Source organism: Opisthocomus hoazin, chromosome 3 (assembly GCF_030867145.1).
Source record: "Opisthocomus hoazin isolate bOpiHoa1 chromosome 3, bOpiHoa1.hap1, whole genome shotgun sequence".
In the NCBI taxonomy this organism is placed as follows: Eukaryota; Metazoa; Chordata; class Aves; order Opisthocomiformes; family Opisthocomidae; genus Opisthocomus; species Opisthocomus hoazin.
In genome coordinates this window covers 86,382,697-86,402,535 of record NC_134416.1, presented here as the reverse complement: position 1 = coordinate 86,402,535, position 19,839 = coordinate 86,382,697, and the positions used below count along the sequence as shown (strand labels likewise).

General features: G+C 47.0%; 1 protein-coding gene across 10 annotated transcripts in view; it reads left to right on the top strand.

Annotated features, from left to right (window-relative positions):
* Nucleotides 1-19,531, top strand: part of PHACTR1 (phosphatase and actin regulator 1) — a 413,139-nt gene extending 393,608 nt beyond the window's left edge. For all 10 annotated transcript variants that reach the window (XM_075416933.1, XM_075416934.1, XM_075416935.1 and 7 more), the window contains 4 exons: nucleotides 111-172; nucleotides 8,662-8,802; nucleotides 11,618-11,694; nucleotides 14,668-19,531. In XM_075416933.1, the coding sequence (XP_075273048.1) occupies nucleotides 111-172; nucleotides 8,662-8,802; nucleotides 11,618-11,694; nucleotides 14,668-14,683 (296 nt within the window). In that variant the 3' untranslated portion in view covers nucleotides 14,684-19,531. The remainder of the gene's footprint in view (nucleotides 1-110; nucleotides 173-8,661; nucleotides 8,803-11,617; nucleotides 11,695-14,667) is intronic.
* Nucleotides 19,532-19,839: the final 308 nt, after the last annotated feature.

Sequence of the window (19,839 nt, the reverse complement as noted above, 5' to 3'; positions counted from 1 at the left end):
GCATCAGAGAGGTCCTGAAACACTGACATACTGATGGAGAGGCTTACTTTGTTGCATACTGTGCATGCCTGATGAGTCCACAGCCTGAGATCCTTGTAAATCTTTTACAGCCCGGAATGAGCAAGAGGAGCAGGAGGAAAAACGAGAAATAAAGAGAAGATTAACACGTAAGGTGAGAAGCAACTTTGGTCCTATTATGACGCTACTGTATTTTTCTCCCTATTGCACAGTTGTTTGCCTTTTTTCCTTTTCCTTAGCACCATTTTCAAAAGTAGAGTGTGGAAGAAGTCTTAAAAGAGCTCTTTAACAGAAATCACCAATTTATAGGATGTAAGTCCACAGACAGTGAAGGGAACTGCTTTGCAGGCTATTCTGAAACTGGATGAAAGAAGATCTAGTCTGTATAACAGAAGGAGCTTTGAACAGCAAAGGATACAGAGCCTAGAATTGGTCTAACCCTGGTCCCTTCTGCAGCCATTAAAAAGAAAGCAAAGTTAAAACAATGCTGATTGCATTTGAAAATTACACGTAAAAAAGCATAAAACTGGGAAATCATTTTTTCTGGAAAAGGAGATTGTCCCTTGAGGCATTTAGAGAGAAGCACTCGCAAAATGGTGTATAGTGGTATTGGCAGGGAAGGATGAATAATACAGCATAGTTTTGGTTTGGTTTTCCTCCCATTTGAAAGTCATTTGCTCTTCAAACTGAAGAGCAGTCATTTCAGATGCACACGTTCAGTTTCGCAGCTGGTGTAAATATCTACAGATGCCCCAATATACATAGCCAACAATCCATCCTGTTATTGCAGATAAACTTAATTTCACCCCTGGCATATTTCCTATCTCCAGAGGTGGAGAAAGCCCCATAAGAACTTGCATGCTTGCGAAGCACCACCAGCCCCTTCCTGCGTGCTTTTAGGTGGCTTTGTCTTTTTGACCTATGTGATCACAAGCTCTCATGGCATAAATAACGACAACGGAAGGGCTGTAAATATACATGCAACGGTTACATTCAGGGAGCTGGATTGTTTTCTTTCACGGTTAAAAATCTCACGCCTTGTCCTCAGCTCATGTCAATCAGCGGAGTTCTCTCACCAATGGGGGGGTACTGCTGTTGTCTGCAGGAGCTAAGAATGTGGCCCAGAGAGCTGTAATATTATTTTTAAAGCACTTAAAATCCTGACAACAATGGCAGGGATGTTCTCGCATCCCCTCATGGCACTGCCTGAAAGAAAAGATCCTAACTGCATTGCAGATGTTTCATGGGACTTAGGCTCTGCGCAAAGGCTAGCAATACCTCCCTAGAAATAGAGGAAATCGGGCTTTTCATTTCCCTGTACATTGCAGGGTAAATACATACAGGAATCCATGCCAAATCTTGATGCCATGTGATGAACGGCGATAATAGATGAGAAGCGAAGCTACCCATAGCCGATCTGCTGCCTAAGAAATGAAGGCTTGCTGACCCAGCCAGCGTCACCGCCGTGCGGTTCCTGTCCTCCGCTATCTTGTAGGAAAGGTACAAAGCACATGAATTGCCTGTTGCAGGCAGGGGCCACAGACACTTGCTAAACTAAAACGCCCAGGCTGTGATAGCCTCATGGCAGTGTCTGCTCCCTGAAACCTCAGCAGCCTTCTGTGAGATTTCTTTCTGTGCCTCGGTTGTACTTTTAAGTAGGAAGAAGGGCGAGGGCACCGTCAGTCCGAGCCCCTGACAGTCGACTCTCTAATATTCATAGCCCTCTTCCCTGTCACATTCCCTTAGCCTTTTTTGGCTTCTTCCCTACTAAAGATTTTTCTCCCCCACGTTTCAGAGGTTGGTAGCAACGTGACTTAGCGTTGTTTGATTTTGATCATATTTTTAAACTGTTGTAAATTGTTCTAGTGACATACTTTAATTTTAATGAGAGAATCACAGGCCTTATCTAACAACAAATTTTGCTCTCACCTACTAAATATACTGTCATAAAAGCTACGAAATCACTAGAGGAAAGAAGTGAATAAAGTGTGCAGGTGGATAGATAACAACTAGAAATGCCAACCACTTAGTGAATCCTGCGAAAACTGTTGTTATTCCCCAGCCCTGTCTTCGATGAGTGTGTCCCAGATGTGTCGTTGTGTCTACAGCAGAGCGGCGGGCCCCTTCTGTCGATTTGTGCTGAATTACCAAAGGATTTTAAACCTCGGATCAAGCAGAAGTTTAATTGAGCATGGCAAGTGTTTTGCCCAGCAGACCTTTCTGTTTGCACTGAGGTTTAATGCACGCACATGCCCACAGGGTAAATTCAACATAAGAAAGGATGCCACGTTGCCTTCTTGTAGCCATGTGTGAGTTGGCAGGTAGAAGGGAACGTGGTTCTGCAGAAGCCGCCGAAAAGACTTTTGACCTTGTCCTATAGAAACTGCTGCTGTCCCCCATTTTTTTGGTGGTATCATTCCAACTCCAAGGGAACAACCCACTTCATCCATTAAAAAGATGTTCTTAAAATTCCTTCAGCACTGGCATTTTGTTACAGTATTATGATGATAAGTTGTAACATGACATGCTGTAATAAGTAAGATTACCTTGCTCAGTCTAGGTGCCTTATTAAAGACAGCAATAAATATCCAGTTGAATTCATCATCTGGACAGGCAATTTCTAAAAAAAAAATTAAAAAAAATCAGGTGACCTATAGTGAGCTGCCCCTTGAAGCACTTTTCAACCTCTCAGACTCCTCTAACTCCAGATTAACTGGAAATAGGGAATAGCTGCTATTCAAAGAACAAAACGGAGGCAGATGCTGTTTGGTGCAGTTTCCCTGTAGCTCGTGTCCCTCCTGCCCGAGGAAGGAGAGGTGAAGTGTGTTTGCCTGTCACCCGAGATGCCCGCGACGGGTTGTGCACACCCAGCCACCCCGTGCTCCCTCTCCCTGCCCCTCAGGGCCTGCCACGCAGCTTTATTTGGGCAGGGAGACATATGGATTAGGAAGGGATTTCTCTGAGCACTGGTCTTGACCCACAGGCCCATTCCAGGAATATTAATGTGCAGAAGCCCTCTGGGAGAAGTGTTGCAGGCAGCTCCCTTCCACGAGGAGGTAATTCTGGGCCCCCAGGAATTACTACTAAGAATTTATCCTCTCTGAACCGCGGTGAATTTGGCCGAGCACCAAGGCAATTAACACAAGCCTGAACTCCCCCTGAGGACTTCCATTGCAGAGAGAGAGTCATAGCCTGGATTAACAGAACACGTTACAAAGCATCTGCAAAAAGGGATAAAATTCTTCTTTTCCTACCTTCTCTTCTCTCAGATAGCATCATGTCCCCTGCTCCCCAGAGCTGTTGCGTCCTGTCCCCCACCGTCAATAGCTAATTTTTCCTGGAGGTCTAGCTCCAAAACTAAAAATCTCATAGCTATAACATTGACAACCAAAATGATGAGGTGTGGAAGTTTCTTAAAATCCATGCAATAATTTGAAATCTTCTCCCATTAAATTGCTGCCCTGGTACAACTTAAACTCTCTGTTCGCTGGTGCCTCACTGGAAAATGTCTTGCTGTTCAATCTTTTTTTTTAATTGACCTCTGCTGGCTTGCATCAGGACAGGCTGTTCAAAATAATGAACTCTTGAGAGAGGTGGGACTCATCAGAGGGAGGTGGGAGGAATGCGACGGGGAGAGGAAAGGTCAGAGAAGACAAAAGGTTAGCGGCTAATTTGGATAAACTGCATTTATAGTCAGAGGGAAAGGTCTTCGGGGCATTTTCATCACATCCTGCTCCTATGTTTTACCACGAAAGGTGGGGAGCAAAGGAGAGAGGGGGTTCTGTGCGCTGCTAGTTAGGATCTGTAATTTTTCACCTTGGTTTCTTTCCGAAATAACAACCAGACCATCTTAATGAGGTAACAGAGCAGGCAACGATGAAGTGACAAGACAACAAGCTTCCTTGTGACTGAAGTGGAGCAAACTCAGCATTTCAGATTTGACTAAATCCCAAGACTGGATTGGCAAGAGCACATCCCCCTCCACTTTACCTGGTGGCCATGCTTGGGTTTGTGTCATTTCCCATGCCGAGAAAAAAGGGGTTTGCGTCAAATTTTCCCTTGCAAATTGGCTAAGTATCAGAGCTTGAAACGTGCCCGTTTTTATCTCCAGTGATCCAGAACATATAGAGGAAAACTTGACCTCCTGTGACAAGACATGGGAGGTCATGTCCTCATTTACACTGCTTTTGCATTAATACAAATCCGTTTACTTCGAAAGGGATTTTTGCCCTGGTTCACACTCAAGTAATCACATCACTCGCCATAAAGTTGCCCTGCTCCCTCAGCTCACAAATCTTCACAAATGGGTAAACAGAAATGTGTATGCCTGGGTGGCACACCCAGAAGAAGTCCAGACACACACATGTACATCCCTCTGACATTAAATGAAATAGGTAAAAAAGGGTCCAGCTTGGTGAGCAAGATCCCTTTCTGCCGGCGTGGAGCACCACCGCCTTGTGCAGGCAATTGCATCGTGTCCTTGACCGTGTCCTTGTGCTGTAAGCTTCGAATGTGCCCTGTTCTTTTTGCCTGTTAGAAGAAGCAGAGCTCATTCTCAGGTGTTGCCCAGGAAGGACTGTGTAGCATTAAGCAGTATTGACCCAAGAGACCACAGATCACAGGTCATAAAAATAAACTCCAAGGTGAGATCTCAGGTGAGCTGTGCCCTTGTCGTGAACAGACATTGCACTGACACCTACAGCCACGGAGAGTCTGTCAGCAAAGCTGGTTTCCCAGCTATTGAAGAGCTGAGGGTGCACAGGGTAGCCCGGGCAGACTGAGGGACCCGCGTGCTTAGCAGCTCACAAGAAATCTCGGCAGTGGCATGAGGAAGAGGCAGGGCAGTTTGCTAACCATTCAAATAATGTAGCTTTAATTAATTGCTTTTAGAAAACCACTCATTGTGGTTATCCCTCTCTTTTCATTTAGCGTGATCAGATCAGCCCTTTGGTTTAATGTACTGAATATTTTATGTGTGTGTGTGGTTTTTTATATGTAAATATATGTAGATTTATGCATATACGTGAACTACATGGTATAAGCTGTGGATTTCGGGACTCTCTTTCACAGTCAGAGCACTGGCACGAAATTCCATACATTTTTTTTCTGTTCACAGCTCTGGCCCGGGCCTCCTGGGTCACCTTGAGCTGGTTGCTCAGTCTCCGGGCTTCGCTTTCTCCAGCCGCCCTGTGGGGCTGGAGACACTGCCCACCACGCTGGTGGGGTCTCTGAGCACCTGCAATTGCACTGGTTTCTGAAGGTTTCTGTAGGTTTCGGAAGCAAAGGCAGGGCATCTAAAAATAATACACAGCAATAGCTGGATGACTTCAGAGGAAGGGAAGAAGCAGCTTTTGGTCTGTCATACATTCAGGTGTCGCCTAAGAATGCAAAATGCACATTAACACCAAAGTTTCATAATGTGCTTATGCCCTCAAAGTTTTTTCATGTATAGCTCAGTGCACTGTTCTTTTCACCCACCGAAGGGTTGCAGTGTGTTTCAGTGCTGTAAAACGTGCGGGTGATGGACCTAATTTGGTTTTTGTGCATTTGCAAACGTGAGAACTTACCTCAGATTTGTCCCATTTCATCATGTGGCCCGTAAGGTTTGCTGTCATTTCTTTGATTTTAACCCACACCCAGCACACCAAGGAAGCCAAATGAGCTGTTAAAGACCCAGTGCAGCACTGAGATAAATACCAGCAGTGAATTCACATCACTGGCAAAAGTACTGCTGCCTCCGTGGCTCTTGGTGCCCTTGACACCACGTAGACATCAGCCTGGCACGGCATGCTTCGGTGTATCAGCAGCCACCTGCCTTCTCCTTTGTACGAACTTCCTAATCGCTTAGAGTAGCACAAACATGAAAGCCAGCTGATGTCAGGAGCTGACAGAAGCTGTGAAACAGAGCCGGTCATTTTATGAAAGTCTTCTTCCAGCTTGGAAAGCTTAAAGGAGCTCCTGCTTCCCTTGTAGCCATTTAGAAACACAGAGTTTAATTCACGGGATTCTATGTTTTGTTGGTGTCGTCATACTCCATGCAATAAGACATTTTATTTTTTTTTAAATTCCATCCTAATTTGAAACAACATCTAGTCCTAAAAAGGTGAAAGCTAAGAAATGTACAGATAATATTGGGGATTCATCCTTGTTGTGAGAAAATAAGCAGTTGATGCAAGTAAAGATGGAGTCTCACCCTTATCTTTGAAATTTTGGGGTGAGAAACCTCACTTACAGTGTAACTGTGATTATACTCCAAGCATGGTATAGCAGTTGGGTTTGCTTGCTTTTTTTAAAACCCATCCATTAACTGCAGTGTGTATTTGGCTTGCAGGTGACTTAGGCGTAGGTATCAGGGCTGCAGGCTGAAGAGGCAATTCTGTTCTGCTAGAGTGAAAAATAACATTATTAAATCTATACGTGTTTTGATGTACTTTATTGAGCCCTCTGGTTTTTCTGATGTGGTACTGTAGCTTACAGATAGGTTTGTTCTGCTATCTAAAGAAAAAAAAAAGTTATGCTTACTGTGTATGCATTTTGGTTTTTTAAAAAAGATCCCCAAAACCTGTACTCTGGGTTCAGAAAGTCATGTTTGTCACTAACCTCAATGCATACATGCTCTTTGGCTGACCTGAGCATGGCAGGCCTGAACGCAGGTGTATAAAATGGGGCTTTTTTGAGAAACTCTTGGAAGAAATAAGAGCAAGCTTATAAATGTCGTGTGACAAACACACGCAGAGAAGCTCACCCCAGGAAACTTCATGCCTCCCATAGAAGAAGGTGGGTGTGAGAAAAATGTCTAATTTTAAGATCTTTGCAATATTTAGAAGTTTCAGAGCAGCTCTTTTTCAAACCAGCAAGGAGTTTTTCCCCTATTAGATGTTGTAATTTACCCTAAAATGTCTATGGAGACAACTTATGAACTGCCAAGCTGTGACATGACTGATGCCAGCTGCCCTAGGCAAGGGCGTCACGTGGCAGTGTAGCATTCTGCTCCTGGTTACCATTTCTTTCTGATAATTCTCTCACTTCAGTGTGTGGGAAATGGCTGGGTTGCAGCTAGGAGGAGCAGGACGTGATTCCTGCCACTGAGGATCTCACAGGGGTTAGTGCAGCTCTGCAGACCCTCTACATGAGGTGTTCAAACCCAGTCCGTGAGCACGTGCTCAGGGCTATCTGTGTAAGGAGAGCAGCCCTGCTGTCACCTCCCATCGCAACCATCCCTTCTAGATAGAGAAGAGAGAGGCAACCCTTCATGGCAAGAACAAGCACACAGGGGTTTCAATCCAGAGGCAAGACGGGGCAGTGGAGCTGTCTTGCATCAGCACCCAAATGCTGGAGAGAGGTGGGGTTTCAAGCATCTGCTTCTCTTTCTTGTGATCCTGCAAATTTTTCACCCTCCAGTTAGCATCCTGGCTGTTTTGAATCTTAATTCTCCCTGGAAGATAAAATGCAGGGAACTGAGATACTTATTTTGGGAGGAAGGTGGAATTTCATGTCAGGATCCAGGAGCCTGAATACCTTTCCAGAATACAGTCTCAGGCATTTTATGAAATATTTAGGCTTTGCACTATTCACAAGGGTGAAGTATTGTGAAACACACCTATTTCTAGTGAGTGGGAACAGCGTGATATACTGTCTAGCTAATTATTAGCAGGAGATTATTTTTCCTGATCTATCACGATTACAAGTGTTTCACTCCAGCGGTGAAACTTTGGCAGCTGATGTACAGCCACATGCACACACATATGTAGCACCTTCTCCAGAAACACTTGTGTAATTGCTTTTGGCCTTAACCAGCATGCCGTGCGTCCAGGGAGAATTGATCCCTGAAAGCCAGTTCCTGTCGCTAGCCATGCAACAGCCCATACGATACGTGGACTACCAGCACACTACTGTTTCCAATTTGAGAGGAGAGTTTTGACTGCGGCTGCTTATTCTGCTGTGGAATTTGAAAGAAATGCTTTGGAACAATGAAGATGCTTTCTTGACGTGATACAGTCCACCCTTGCAATTTTTTTTCTTGGCTTGCAGTATGCCATGTAAACTGTTAAAAGTCAAATACGCTGTGACACCAAATTGAGCCACAAAGTACAGTGAAAAGTTCATTGAGCACTAGTCACCATCCTGCCTGCCTTTTCTGGAAGCAAGGACAAGTCTGCAGATATCAGAATAGTAAGGAAAGTCATTTGTCACCTTTTGCACACAATGCAGGGCAAGAGCCGCTCGGTGCCTCTGCCTGACTCTTCCCAGATGGGGAAGCATACAGCCTGTGCGGGTAGTTTGAAAGTTGTGTTATGGCCTTTGTCTCTTCCTGTGACATCGGTGGGGCCCTAGGAGACTTGCATTAAATCTCATTTCTGCCAGGGGTGACCAACCCAGCCAGGGACTGTCTCCAGCTGCAGCCCCTTCCCAAACAGTGGGCTGCTCCGGCAGCATGGCAGGATGGTGTTCAAGGTGCTGTAACAGCAGGTCATCTCCCAAGCAGCAGTTCTGTGAAAGGCTGATAGAAACAGTGGTACTGGGAATGTCTGAACCCTCTTATTTTCATAACGAAGGTTGTAGTAAAACAAATCCCCAAGCAGCACTCTGCAGGGGAAAAGTGAAGTCCTGATGTCTTTTTCCACTCCTTCCTCAAACCTACAGCTCAGTCAGAGGCCCACGGTAGAAGAGCTACGTGAGAGGAAGATCCTCATCCGCTTTAGTGACTACGTGGAAGTGGCAGACGCGCAGGACTACGACAGGAGGGCAGACAAACCCTGGACGCGACTCACAGCCGCCGACAAAGTAAGTGGAGCGACTCTGGGAGAACTGAATAGCTAGAGCATGTCACAGCAAACGGTGTCCATCGGGTCCCGCAGGTCCCGTGGCCATCAAGCAGTAACACCTATTTGGTATTGACGGGTGCTGTCCTCTGAGCACCGGTGGGACCTTCACTAAATGGTGTCTCTGGTGTCGGCACTGCTGGCAAATCATATCAGTCACATCGTGAGGGTCTTAACGGTGCCTCAGGAAGAAGATTGAAACATTTTATGGCCACATCAAGGCTGATGGGGGATTCCCATGCTTACAGTCACTCGATGCCCGTGTAATTTTAAAGACTTTCAGGTACCTGAATTCAAGCCCTGACTGTTTCTTTCTGTGGGACTCGTGCAGCAATGGAGACCACGATGTGCAACGTTTAGAGACAGGAGCAGGATTCCTGGCCACGCTTCTCATTTATAGTGCTCTTGGTTTTATTCACAGAGGAAAGGGCAGCCAGTTATACTTGTATAATTTAACCAAAGGACTTGTATAGTTTTGTATTCACTGGTTTTCTCCTTGACAGAGGGTTTTTCCCAGTTTATCTTTGGTTAAGTTAGTGTAGCATAAACTGATGTGAAAAAAAGAAAAACTTCCTCCGGACTGTCCACAGACCATAATATACTGGCTTAAATTAGCTTTCCAATTTTATCTCACCATGTTAGACAAGATCTTAGTCGACTGACTTAGTTTTATTCTCCTCATTGGAGGACGAGTGAGGGAATAAATCTCCAGCTGGTTCTGCAGCCTTTGAGAGATCCTAGTCTGGGATGAAAGGCCTGGAGAGACTTCAGCTGGGAAAGGAAAAGATTTGGTGTCCAGAGAGTTCCCTCCTCATCCTGTGTCTGTGAAAAGAGCAAGTATTAAATACTGCTACTAAATTTAGCCTGGTAAAGAATTCAGTATTAAGGCAAAGTACTTTTAGGTCACTTTTTCTTTTTTATAATGCATGTGCAAAGTCAATACTCGGAGCAAAGGGCTGAAGTTCGCCAGATGAACCTTTTCTCAGCAAAGCAGCAGAAGAAATGTTTGTCACATTAATGCCCCTTATGGCGTAAGGAAGCAGATACATTATTTTTTGCAGTTGGGTCATGTGGCCAGTATTCTGATTTCTGCCATTCAGATCACTGGGTTTTCCCCACCACTGTGTCCACGGTTGGACAAAATAGCCAGACAAGTTGGAAGCAACTCTAAAATGCTGGGCAAAGCTGCAACATCCTATAAATGATTATTTTCTTCCAGAGCTTTGATTCAATAACTGTCTTCATTGGTCAGCACAGGCTAGAGCTATTGCAAAAACAGATTTTGGTAATGGACTTCTCTGTTTGTCAGTAAATCTTGCTCCGTGTGCTGGATGTAGGGAATTGCCTTCAGTCTGACTTCATCTTTACCAGACCTGACTGTTAGAGGAACACAAATCCCTCCGACAGATGAGGGATGGGGGGGGGATAGCTTTCAGCCTTTGTGGAAGACAGCAGCCCGTGTGGCCTCCTTCACAGTCACTGAAGGTGGGCCCCCGAGTCACTGTGTAGCCACCGCTCTGTCCTGATGGGTGGAGGCAGAGCCTGACAGACATTTCTAAGGTAAATAAAAAGCAAGAGCTGTTCAGAAAGAGCACAAGGGGCCTTTTCTGTAGGTCACACTCACAAAATCTATCGCCTAGGGCTTGTCAAGGCAAAAGTAGTTGGTGACCGGATCAGTGGCTGTTGCAAAAGCCGTTTCGGGTTCGTGCCGTTCATACTAGCTTAGATGTCCTTCATCAAGAAAAATTGCTGACAGACACGAGTGCCACCGACTGGAGCAGCCGCTTGCAGCCGCTGATGCTGATTTCAGCATCGCACGGAAAGGCAGTGGCACACACCTGGGACCCATGGAGCACTTGGCCGCAGCAGCCACCTTGCACGTCCTCTCCAGACGCTGGTGGCGAGGCCCGCTTGTGAGCTGCAGACATCACAGGGCTGTCAGAAGTCTTGGCTTTGGGTTCGGGACTGGAGACAGCTCTGCTGAGCACCCTCTCCACCATGAAGCCGAGTCCCTCCGAGTCGCCCCTTCTTCTTTTTATTTATTCTTCAATATTTCTCGCCCTGCTGGTTTTCTTTTTCCGCATGGACAAACCGGGGAGGCTGTGGGTAACGGGGTCTCCTGCCGGTGCCGAACACGACTGCCTGTGGCTAGTTTTCTGCCGGACTGGTGTGGGAATCGGTTCAGCAGCTGGCACCGCTGGGTCAGAAGGGAGGAGGAGGACGGAGGGGCACAGCCCGAGGCAGAGAGGAGGGCAGGGAGCCAGGCGTCCCCCTTATCCCACTTTCCCTCCCAAGTAAGCTCGGCCACGTTAAGTGACTTCACCGGAGAAAATCCCGGACCGCATAAAGGCGGGAGGCATCTCAAGTGTGAGTCCGGCGGGCTCCAGGAATGGTTTACTCTCAGTCCAGCTGTGAAACAGATCTCAGTGCTTGAGAAACTCTTCTGCACATTTTTTTTTCTTCATGCATATGCTAATTTAGAATTTGTACATAAAAGTGTTAACGTAATAGGCCAAAATTGAGTTCTGTATCTGCATTGTCTATGATATGGTTTCAAATGGAGCCATTCCACCAAAGCATTCATCTCTCCCTTTACGTGATTTAGAACATGTTTATCTATTTTCCTTTTCACGTTTTAAAATCTTTTTTATGTTTTTCTTTCTCTCTCTGATAATGTTATCTGTCTGCTTCACTTTTAATACACTGTTTTGAGAATAATGTGAGCTTATTTTGATCTCTCTCATTTATACATTTATGAGTTTATTTGTCCTTTGCAGGCAGCCATTCGAAAAGAGCTTAATGAATTTAAAAGCACTGAAATGGAAGTTCATGAATTAAGTAGGCATCTAACAAGGTAAGCTGAGATTAATATTTTAAGAGTATCAATGAATACTGTTGTTTTCCAAAAAAACAACGAAAGCAGCAGCTGTCTCTCCAACACCCACTGAACACACCATGAGGTCTAAACAACACTGCCAATTACAGACTGTAAAAGATAAACTCACACAGACGAGCTCATGCCGCCGCGCTACAAGGCAGTATGCAGGCACGGGCCGCCTGTTTAATAGAGTGTAACCTCCTTTTGTTTTATTTTTTAAATCGTCGTGCTCCACCTGCACGGCTGTTCTTTTGATATCAGAAGTAAACAGCGTTGATGTCTGAAGGAGGACAGGGAACTCTTGCAGAACCAGGGCGTAGCGAGGTAGGAATGAGCGAGCGCAAATCAAACCCCGCCGGGCACACGACTGTTCCACGCTGCACACATATCACAGAATCACAGAATGTTCGGGCTTGGAAGGGACCTCTGGGGATCATCTAGTCCAACCCCCCTGCTGAAGCAGGATCACCTACAGCAGGCTGCACAGGACCTTGTCCAGGCGGGTCTTGAGTATCTCCAGAGATGGAGACTCCACAACCTCTCTGGGCAGCCTGTTCCAGTGCTCCGTCACCCTCAGAGGGAAGAAGTTCTTCCTCCTGTTCAGATGGAACTTCCTCTGCTTCAGTTTGTGCCTATTGGCCCTTGTCCTGTCGCTGGGCACCACTGAAAAGAGTCTGGCCCCATCCTCCTGACACCCACCCTTCAGATATTTATAAGCATTTATAAGGTCCCCTCTCAGCCTTCTCTTCTTCAGGCTGAACAAGCCCAGCTCCCTCAGCCTCTCCTCGTAGGGGAGATGCTCCAGTCCCCTCATCATCCTCATAGCCCTCCGCTGGACTCTCTCCAGTAGCTCCTCATCTTTCTTGAGCTGGGGAGCCCAGAACTGGACACAGTACTCCAGATGGGGCCTCACTAGGGCAGAGTAGAGGGGGAGGAGAACCTCCCTCGATCTGCTGGCCACACTCTTCTGAATGCACCCCAGGATACCATTGGCCGTCTTGGCAACCAGGGCACACTGCTGGCTCATGGTCAACTTGTCCTCCACCAGGACACCCAGGTCCTTCTCCGCAGAGCTGCTCTGCAGCATGTCACGTGCTGATCCCCCAGTCCTGCCCACCACGTCCCACCAGAGGCGATGCAGTGGGGAGCTAGCGAGATGATTGGCACTAAAAAAGAGGCGCTATTTTTCACGCTTTTAGGCTTTTTTTGTTTGGAAAGGTAGACACTGAACAAATTATCCACGACCCCAAAGTACGAGCCCTCCTCGCTGAGAGGCCTGGGCCGAGGCACGCAGGGAGGTCAGAGCCTGTCACCTCACACAGCCCTGGCTTTGATGCTGAGATGAGCTGAACTCCGGGCGTTTCAGCTGAAGCCAGGCCTTTGCAAATCGATATTAACCCACGCTCACTGTTAGACACTGAAAAACAAGTGTTAGGTATTGCAGACAAGTGAGAGGGAGCTCTGGTGCAAAACTGGAGCTGCCCTTGTATTAGTACATTCATCAGCTAGGTGCTCATAAAAAATGCAGCCAATACTTTTAAGAAAAAATGCAGAAGAGCTTAAGGAAAAATTCATTTTGTATTAGGGGATTTTTATGTGTATAGATTAATAACTATATTAAAATTTGCCACATGCATTATGCATATATTCCCTTGCAGAAACAATCTCCCTTCTACTTCCCAGCATGTGCTAGGATGGTGGCACTGAGGGCTGTAGTAACAGAGCGCTGCTAGAGACAAGCCAGCTGCCCCTGAGCCACGAGGTCTGGAAGAAGCTTTCAGGGGTGCAGGTGGCCTAGCTCTGTTGACCCCGGTGACTGAGCCTTCGAGGGACATTTGGCTCACCTCTCCAGGAGAGCCATGACAAATTCAGAAAGGATGAGGCTGTTTTACAGGGGTTGTAGCTACAAGGAGTTGAGCTCCACTGAGAGCTCCATAGATTTCCACGAGGCTTTCAGCATCCCATAGAGGCTGGTTTAGTCGTCCAGGAGTCTCTCTAGCTGCTTGGCTTTTGCAGGTTTCTGGGCAGTATTTTGCTTCTTTTCCAGTGTTGAGGTGAGCAGTGACCCTCTGAGGTGACCCAGTTTGTATTTGAAAGCCACCGAGTGGCTTTGACTGGCGAAGTCTGGGCCAGGCATACTCAGAGATACAGCTAAGGTAATAGAAATTGGAGTAAGGGTTTGGCTGAAGTTCAGCAGGACTTAGTGAGTGGCCTCAGGAAACACACACTTGAAGGAAACATGCTTAAACAAAATAGAGTAATTCCCTTAAACAAACTTAGATCACCATTTAGAAATCATTAGCAAGGTAATGAGCTATTCATGTCATTAAGCAGTGGCATGAGCTGAGCAAAGAATGTGAGTGTTGCTTTACTAGTGGGACACATTAATTAATTCATGATAGAGTGAAAAATCAAAGCTTTAAAAATACACCACCCCTTTGCAGAGCTGAGAAACCCAGGCCTCCTGACACAGGGTGTACTTGCAGAAAGGGTGGCTGTTTTAGCTTTACTTGTCTCTTTAGCCTGAGACATGAAGGAATAACCGGACTTGAACTGTGTGCAAATCTTTCTGGCTGAAGAGCGTAAGGTTTGTCTAAACCAGACAGTTTTTGTGGAGTCAGGCATGGTGTGGTCTGAAAGAAGGCTAGCTGAGCTGAAATCACTCGCTCAGGGATCTGAGAGGATGGACCCAAAGCATATCCACATCTTTAGCAGATTTTGGCGCAAACAGCCTATGCCTATGAGCCGTGAGTCTGGCAAGGGCCAAGGAAGCGCGAGCGTCTGGTCTTGGGCCGCAGTGCCAGCGCAGCTGATGTCAGTGCTGCAGGAATCGGGCTGCCTAACTGCGTCACTGTAGCAACTAGTTCTCCAATGTTTTTATGTACACTATGCATGTGAGGATATTATCTTACTGTTTCTGTCGGTTGTTTTTTTCTCCTTGGGTTTTAGGTTTCATAGACCGTAGCAGTTCAATTCTACCTGACTACTATGCCGTCTTCGAAACATAACTAAAAGGAACCATAAGTGCTGGTATTATTCACTTTCCTGTTACGTGCAATGTAAATCTTCTGAACTGCCTTTTTAAGAAAAAAAAAAAAAGAGTAGAAAAATATAAAAAAGGAAAATTGTATTTACATGTGATGGGTACTGCAGCATCATCAGACCTGCTGGTTCACGCTTCAATAACAGAAAATACCCCTGGTGGGAATCTTGCCATGACTTGGCATCTGTGTATAAGACTTTCCTGGCATGTGGATTTGCCATACATGTTCAAGCCCAGCTGCTGGTGCATCCATTTCGTCTTCAGGCACCCCTCATCCTGACAAGTCTCTGTCATCAACTCCAGAGAGCCCTGAGATGGGTTCAGGGAAGCACTGCCTGGGTGAAGTGTCCAAAAGACCGGCACCTATGGCACTAAAGCACTTAGATCAAACACTCCTTTCAGGCTGTGAGCACCTCAGGAGGACAGTGAAGGAGCAAAACTACTCTACGGGCCAGCCCACCTGTGAATATTCCTGACTAGAAAGGCATTTCTTTCCCTTGAGAAGTTCATGGCCAGTCCATAGGCACTGTTTGGCTCCCAAGCAGAAAAAGGCATTACCTGTAAAGAACAGCACTCCCTGCTGAAGGCTGGTGCAGTTCTAGAAACTGTTTATTTTTCATCTCTTTCAAGTATAATTTTCTAAATCCAGTTGTGAACCCATCAGCAGTAAGCGGCAAGAATGCTGAGGACAAGCAAGCAAAACCCATCTCTTCAAGGTTACTGCACAGCATTTGCTCAGCTTGTAGTTTGTTTTCACACCCAAAGCTCGTGACTGCGTGAGAGCCGATGCGCAGCCGGCAGCGAGAAAGTCTGGGATTCCCACCCGCGCTGCAGAGGGACGCACGACAGGAGGAACGTGGGGTTCGATGCGGGATAGCTGTCCTCTCTGCATCAGGTGTTTCAAGCACTGATCCAAAACTCATACGGAGAAAGGCATGGCAGATTGCGTTACCTGGCCGAGCAAAAGGAGTTTGGTGCATTGGTATGGATGGTGGGACTCGTCACCGGTACCCACAGCTGAGGCGTAAGGACAGCAGTTCAGAGGGGTTCTGTTTCAGTTTTAATTTATTTTTATTATAGTGGTTTAACACACAAACTGACCAAGCAGAGCTCAGAGAGCTGGTCACTCTGAGCCTGGTTTACCTGCCAACTTAAGTGTGTGCTTATCACTAAGTAAGCATGCAAACAGCTTCACTGCATTCAAGAACGTGTCTGACAGCTTAACTGAAGCTGAACACATGTAAGTGCTTTCCCGAACTTTGGCCAGCACCTCCCAGAATCGAGTCCTTAACTAGCATGATGCCAGCAAGCTGGGGCAAACATTGTCTAGGATTCCTTTCCAGCTCTAACAGGAAACTATTATGCCATGTTTTGGGCCACTGGCCCAAAGCACTGTAGCGACATTACTGTAAGACGTTCCAGATCATTACTTCAGGACACCTTTTTTCTTCCACAATAGCTATTTTGCTTTGACGGTTTGAACAGAGAGGCCAAAGTTTTTTACTACAGTGTTGTTATTTCTGTTATTTTTTTATTATTTTTTCCTTTCTCGCTGTCTTCCATGTATCTACCCACTCCTCTGTGCTCCCTCTCTACCTCCCCTGATGCCATGCCAACATTGCCCTTTATGGATTGCAGGCTGAGAAGCCTCTCGCATGTGAGCATTCAATGGCCAATGCTGCATAGTGCCAACACTCCTGCCTCTTCTCAGGCCTTGGTCTCGTTCCTCTGGTTGCAGGAGTAAAGCAAAGGGACCTGCGCGTAGCCATGGAGCTGCTCTAGCCTCCAGCCTCCCCAGACGACACAGGCAGTGAGGCCAACGCACTCCAATTTTTGCTTAGCAGCGGTACTCAATACCTCACAGATTTGCTCTCCATCAGAGACGAGTGAAAGCATTTCAGTCTCACCTGGGGCCATCCTTGCAATGCTAAGGATTAGCTATTAAATAACAGTTGGCTGTTGTGGGATGGGAGATGCTACAAAGGAAAGTAAAAACCAGCTGGTTTCTGGTTTCTGGACAGCACGCCTCTGATGTGATACGCTTCCCAGATGAGGTAATGATTTCCAAAGAAACACACACAGTGATCCCTGCATCGCCAGCTCACAGTTGCTTTAGACACAAGGTGATCAGTAGTGGAAGCCATTAATGTGCAGTGTTGTCAGCTCAGAGACAGCAGCAGAGACGGAGCACTTACGTACCAGCAAGGAATATGCTGCTTTGGGGTTATTTTCGTGGAAGGCTGGGGTTCATGTCTTTAAATTCATTCACATACATGTGCACGCGTAACAAGACTGCATCACAGCTTTAAAAAGGGAAAACAAAACTCTAGACTTTTGACTACACACACATTGCATTAGGAAAGGGCTCTGTGCACAGCTGGTCTGAGGAGCATCAAGCCCTCCTGTTCCAGTATGGATCCTGTACCTGCCCAGGCATCGTTAGCTTAGAGGTTCAGTGTGAAAGGGAAGGAGGCCTTTTAAGGAGAAGTAGTGACAGAAAACACAGGATTCAGTAAGCTGGTGGGAGGAAAAGGGGGCATTTTTTTTCATTTTATGATGAAAATGAAGAAGAGAGAGGTGGAAGTAGCAGACTGCTGCTGTCAGTCTGGTTTCGGTGCCAGAGTCCCCAGGGGAACGGGTGGTCTACGGGCAACATCGCTCTGGGTACTGCCACCGTCCCTTGGGGGCATGAACCCCAGCGGTGCCCATGCCTGCCGCTCTGGTAGCCTAAACAAGCCCTTGGGCACGGCTGAGGCACGTAACGACAGCCAGACGTTCCCCAGCACCCTGCCTTCGCCTGGATGGGCCCAAGGTGGGTCCCTGCTGGCCGCTAGCAAGGTGTTGGGCTCTGCCTGCCTCAGGATTCCTGCTGTCCCCAGGGCAGCTACATGTGGCAATGCTTTTTTTCCTTATTTTTTTATATTTTTTTTAGAAATGATGTTAACTCCTGGCTGAGCAGACACCAGGACACGGGGGAAGAACTGCCATATTTCCCCCAAATTGCAAGTAGCGCTTGTTAACTGAAAAGGGAGGAAGAGGAGGAGAAAGAAGCCATATAAAGCGTTTGGCGCTGCAGTGAGCACTGCAGAACTGGCACATCATCTGGTTTTAGCTTCCGTGGCGCTGGGTGTTTTGCAACGTTACCCTTTGTCGAGGCATTCTTCAACCCCCTCCCCGTGCCTGAACACTGCAGCGCGTCCTCAGTTTGCACGCCCGCCTCTGGCACCCGTGGGAAGCTGCAAGCAGATTGGAGAACAGCTAGTCCTTTTCTTTAAATCTCTTTCCTTCTCGTCTGTGAAAGCCATCTCTACCACGGTACAGTAGTTGTGATTCTGTTGGGGGTGAAAAAAATAACAAGTCGTGCTTCCCCCCCCCCCTTCAGCCTGGATTACGCGCAGGACATAAAGACGATCACATTCCTGTTAAGTCTCAGTTAACACCAGTCATGCTCATTCATATTAGGAGGAGATTAATAGTAGTAATAAAGAAATTACGTCAGGTCTAGAAAATGGCAAAATCAACGCAGAACAAAAATGGCTACTCCAGTCATCCATCTCCAGGGCTGATAATGGAGAGAACAGTCTAGGGTCGAGGAAGAAAAACATTTTGCTTATAATCTGCTCAGTCCTAATGGGTTATTCATACTCAAAATGTGCAAGTAGTGCAACACCTGTTCTACAGCCTAAGGAAAAGTGAAATGGAAACTGGGGTGGGGTGGGGGTGGGGCTGGGGAGGTGGCGGGGACTGGAAAAGCAATTCCAAAGAGCATAGACAAAAGTTTTGATTGTTTGGAAAAAGGCGATGGCAAGGAAGGACGACGGTGGCGTCGCCCTCCCACCCGCAGCAGGCTGTCGGGACGCGGCAGTGCGTTCCCGGCTGACGACTGACGGGGACGGTCAGCGCCGGGGCCTCTCCCCCCCCCTGCGCCCCGCTGGGTGGGTGCCCGCGGGGGGACGGCATTTCGGGCCGTGGGTTTGCTGGGACGGGGCTCAGGTTGGCTTTTGTGTCGAGGCAATTCCTAGTGCACGCTTATGGCGGGGGAAAGAACATCAAAGGGTTAAAAGTCTGTTGTATTAACTGAAACTATTTAGCGAGCCCATTACACAACTGTATTTCAGCCTCTGTATGTAAGCCCAGCACTTTGCCATCAGTGCAGCTCGTCACCAAACTCACCCTTTGTTACTTCTACAGTGCCACCTGTATGGTGGAAACCAACGGGGGGGGGGGGCACCTCCCACACGCCTAGCGACAGCTTGCACTCACAAAAGAAGATGGGCGAGATGGAAACCACAGGTATATGTGCGTGCATGGGGGCTCCCTAACGTGCCTGCAAATGAACCCACTTTGTACAAATAACCATGGGACATGACTAGGCTAATAAAAAATCAGGAAAGATGAAGGGGACAAATGATTTTTTCCCAGGTGTGCAGTCTGCTTGAGCTTGGAACAACTTCTGTAAACAAAGAGGAGGTGATGGGCACATTACCTGCATTCCCATGTGTCCCAGTTACTCCTGCACCAGTTGCATTTTCCAGTTGATATCCAAGTGTCTGTATATAGTTTGTCTTTGTATAGGAGTGAGTGTGGTGGCTGTCAATCATGTGCTCTTCCAGTATTGTAATTTAACAGATTATGGCTGTATGAAAATGATGTAAATAACTAGAAAAAAAATTAAACTGGATCTCTATGTTCTAGTTTTTGTACATACTGAAACTGCATGGTATTTAAATTATTGTCTCCGATGTATGCAGTTTCTTAAAAAAATTCATTTAAAAAAAAAAAGCATTCCTGTGCCCGTGTGTTTTATCACCCCCCTGTCCCAGTGACTGCTGATGTAAGAAACAGACACAGTCGAGGATGCCAACCAACCCTCCTGCTGTCAGCGGGCTCAGCCCTGCGGCCGGGCAGCTGCGGTGACGGCAGAGCGCACGGTGGCAGAGCACAGGCCCACACCTCGGCAGGGAGCAAAGTGGGAGGGACAGACCTGCCAGAGCAGACAGCGGGACGTTGCGTCGGCCGAGCCACCAGTGCCGTCGCCGTGAGCTGGCTCAGCGCAGGCATGCAAAGGAAGACGACTG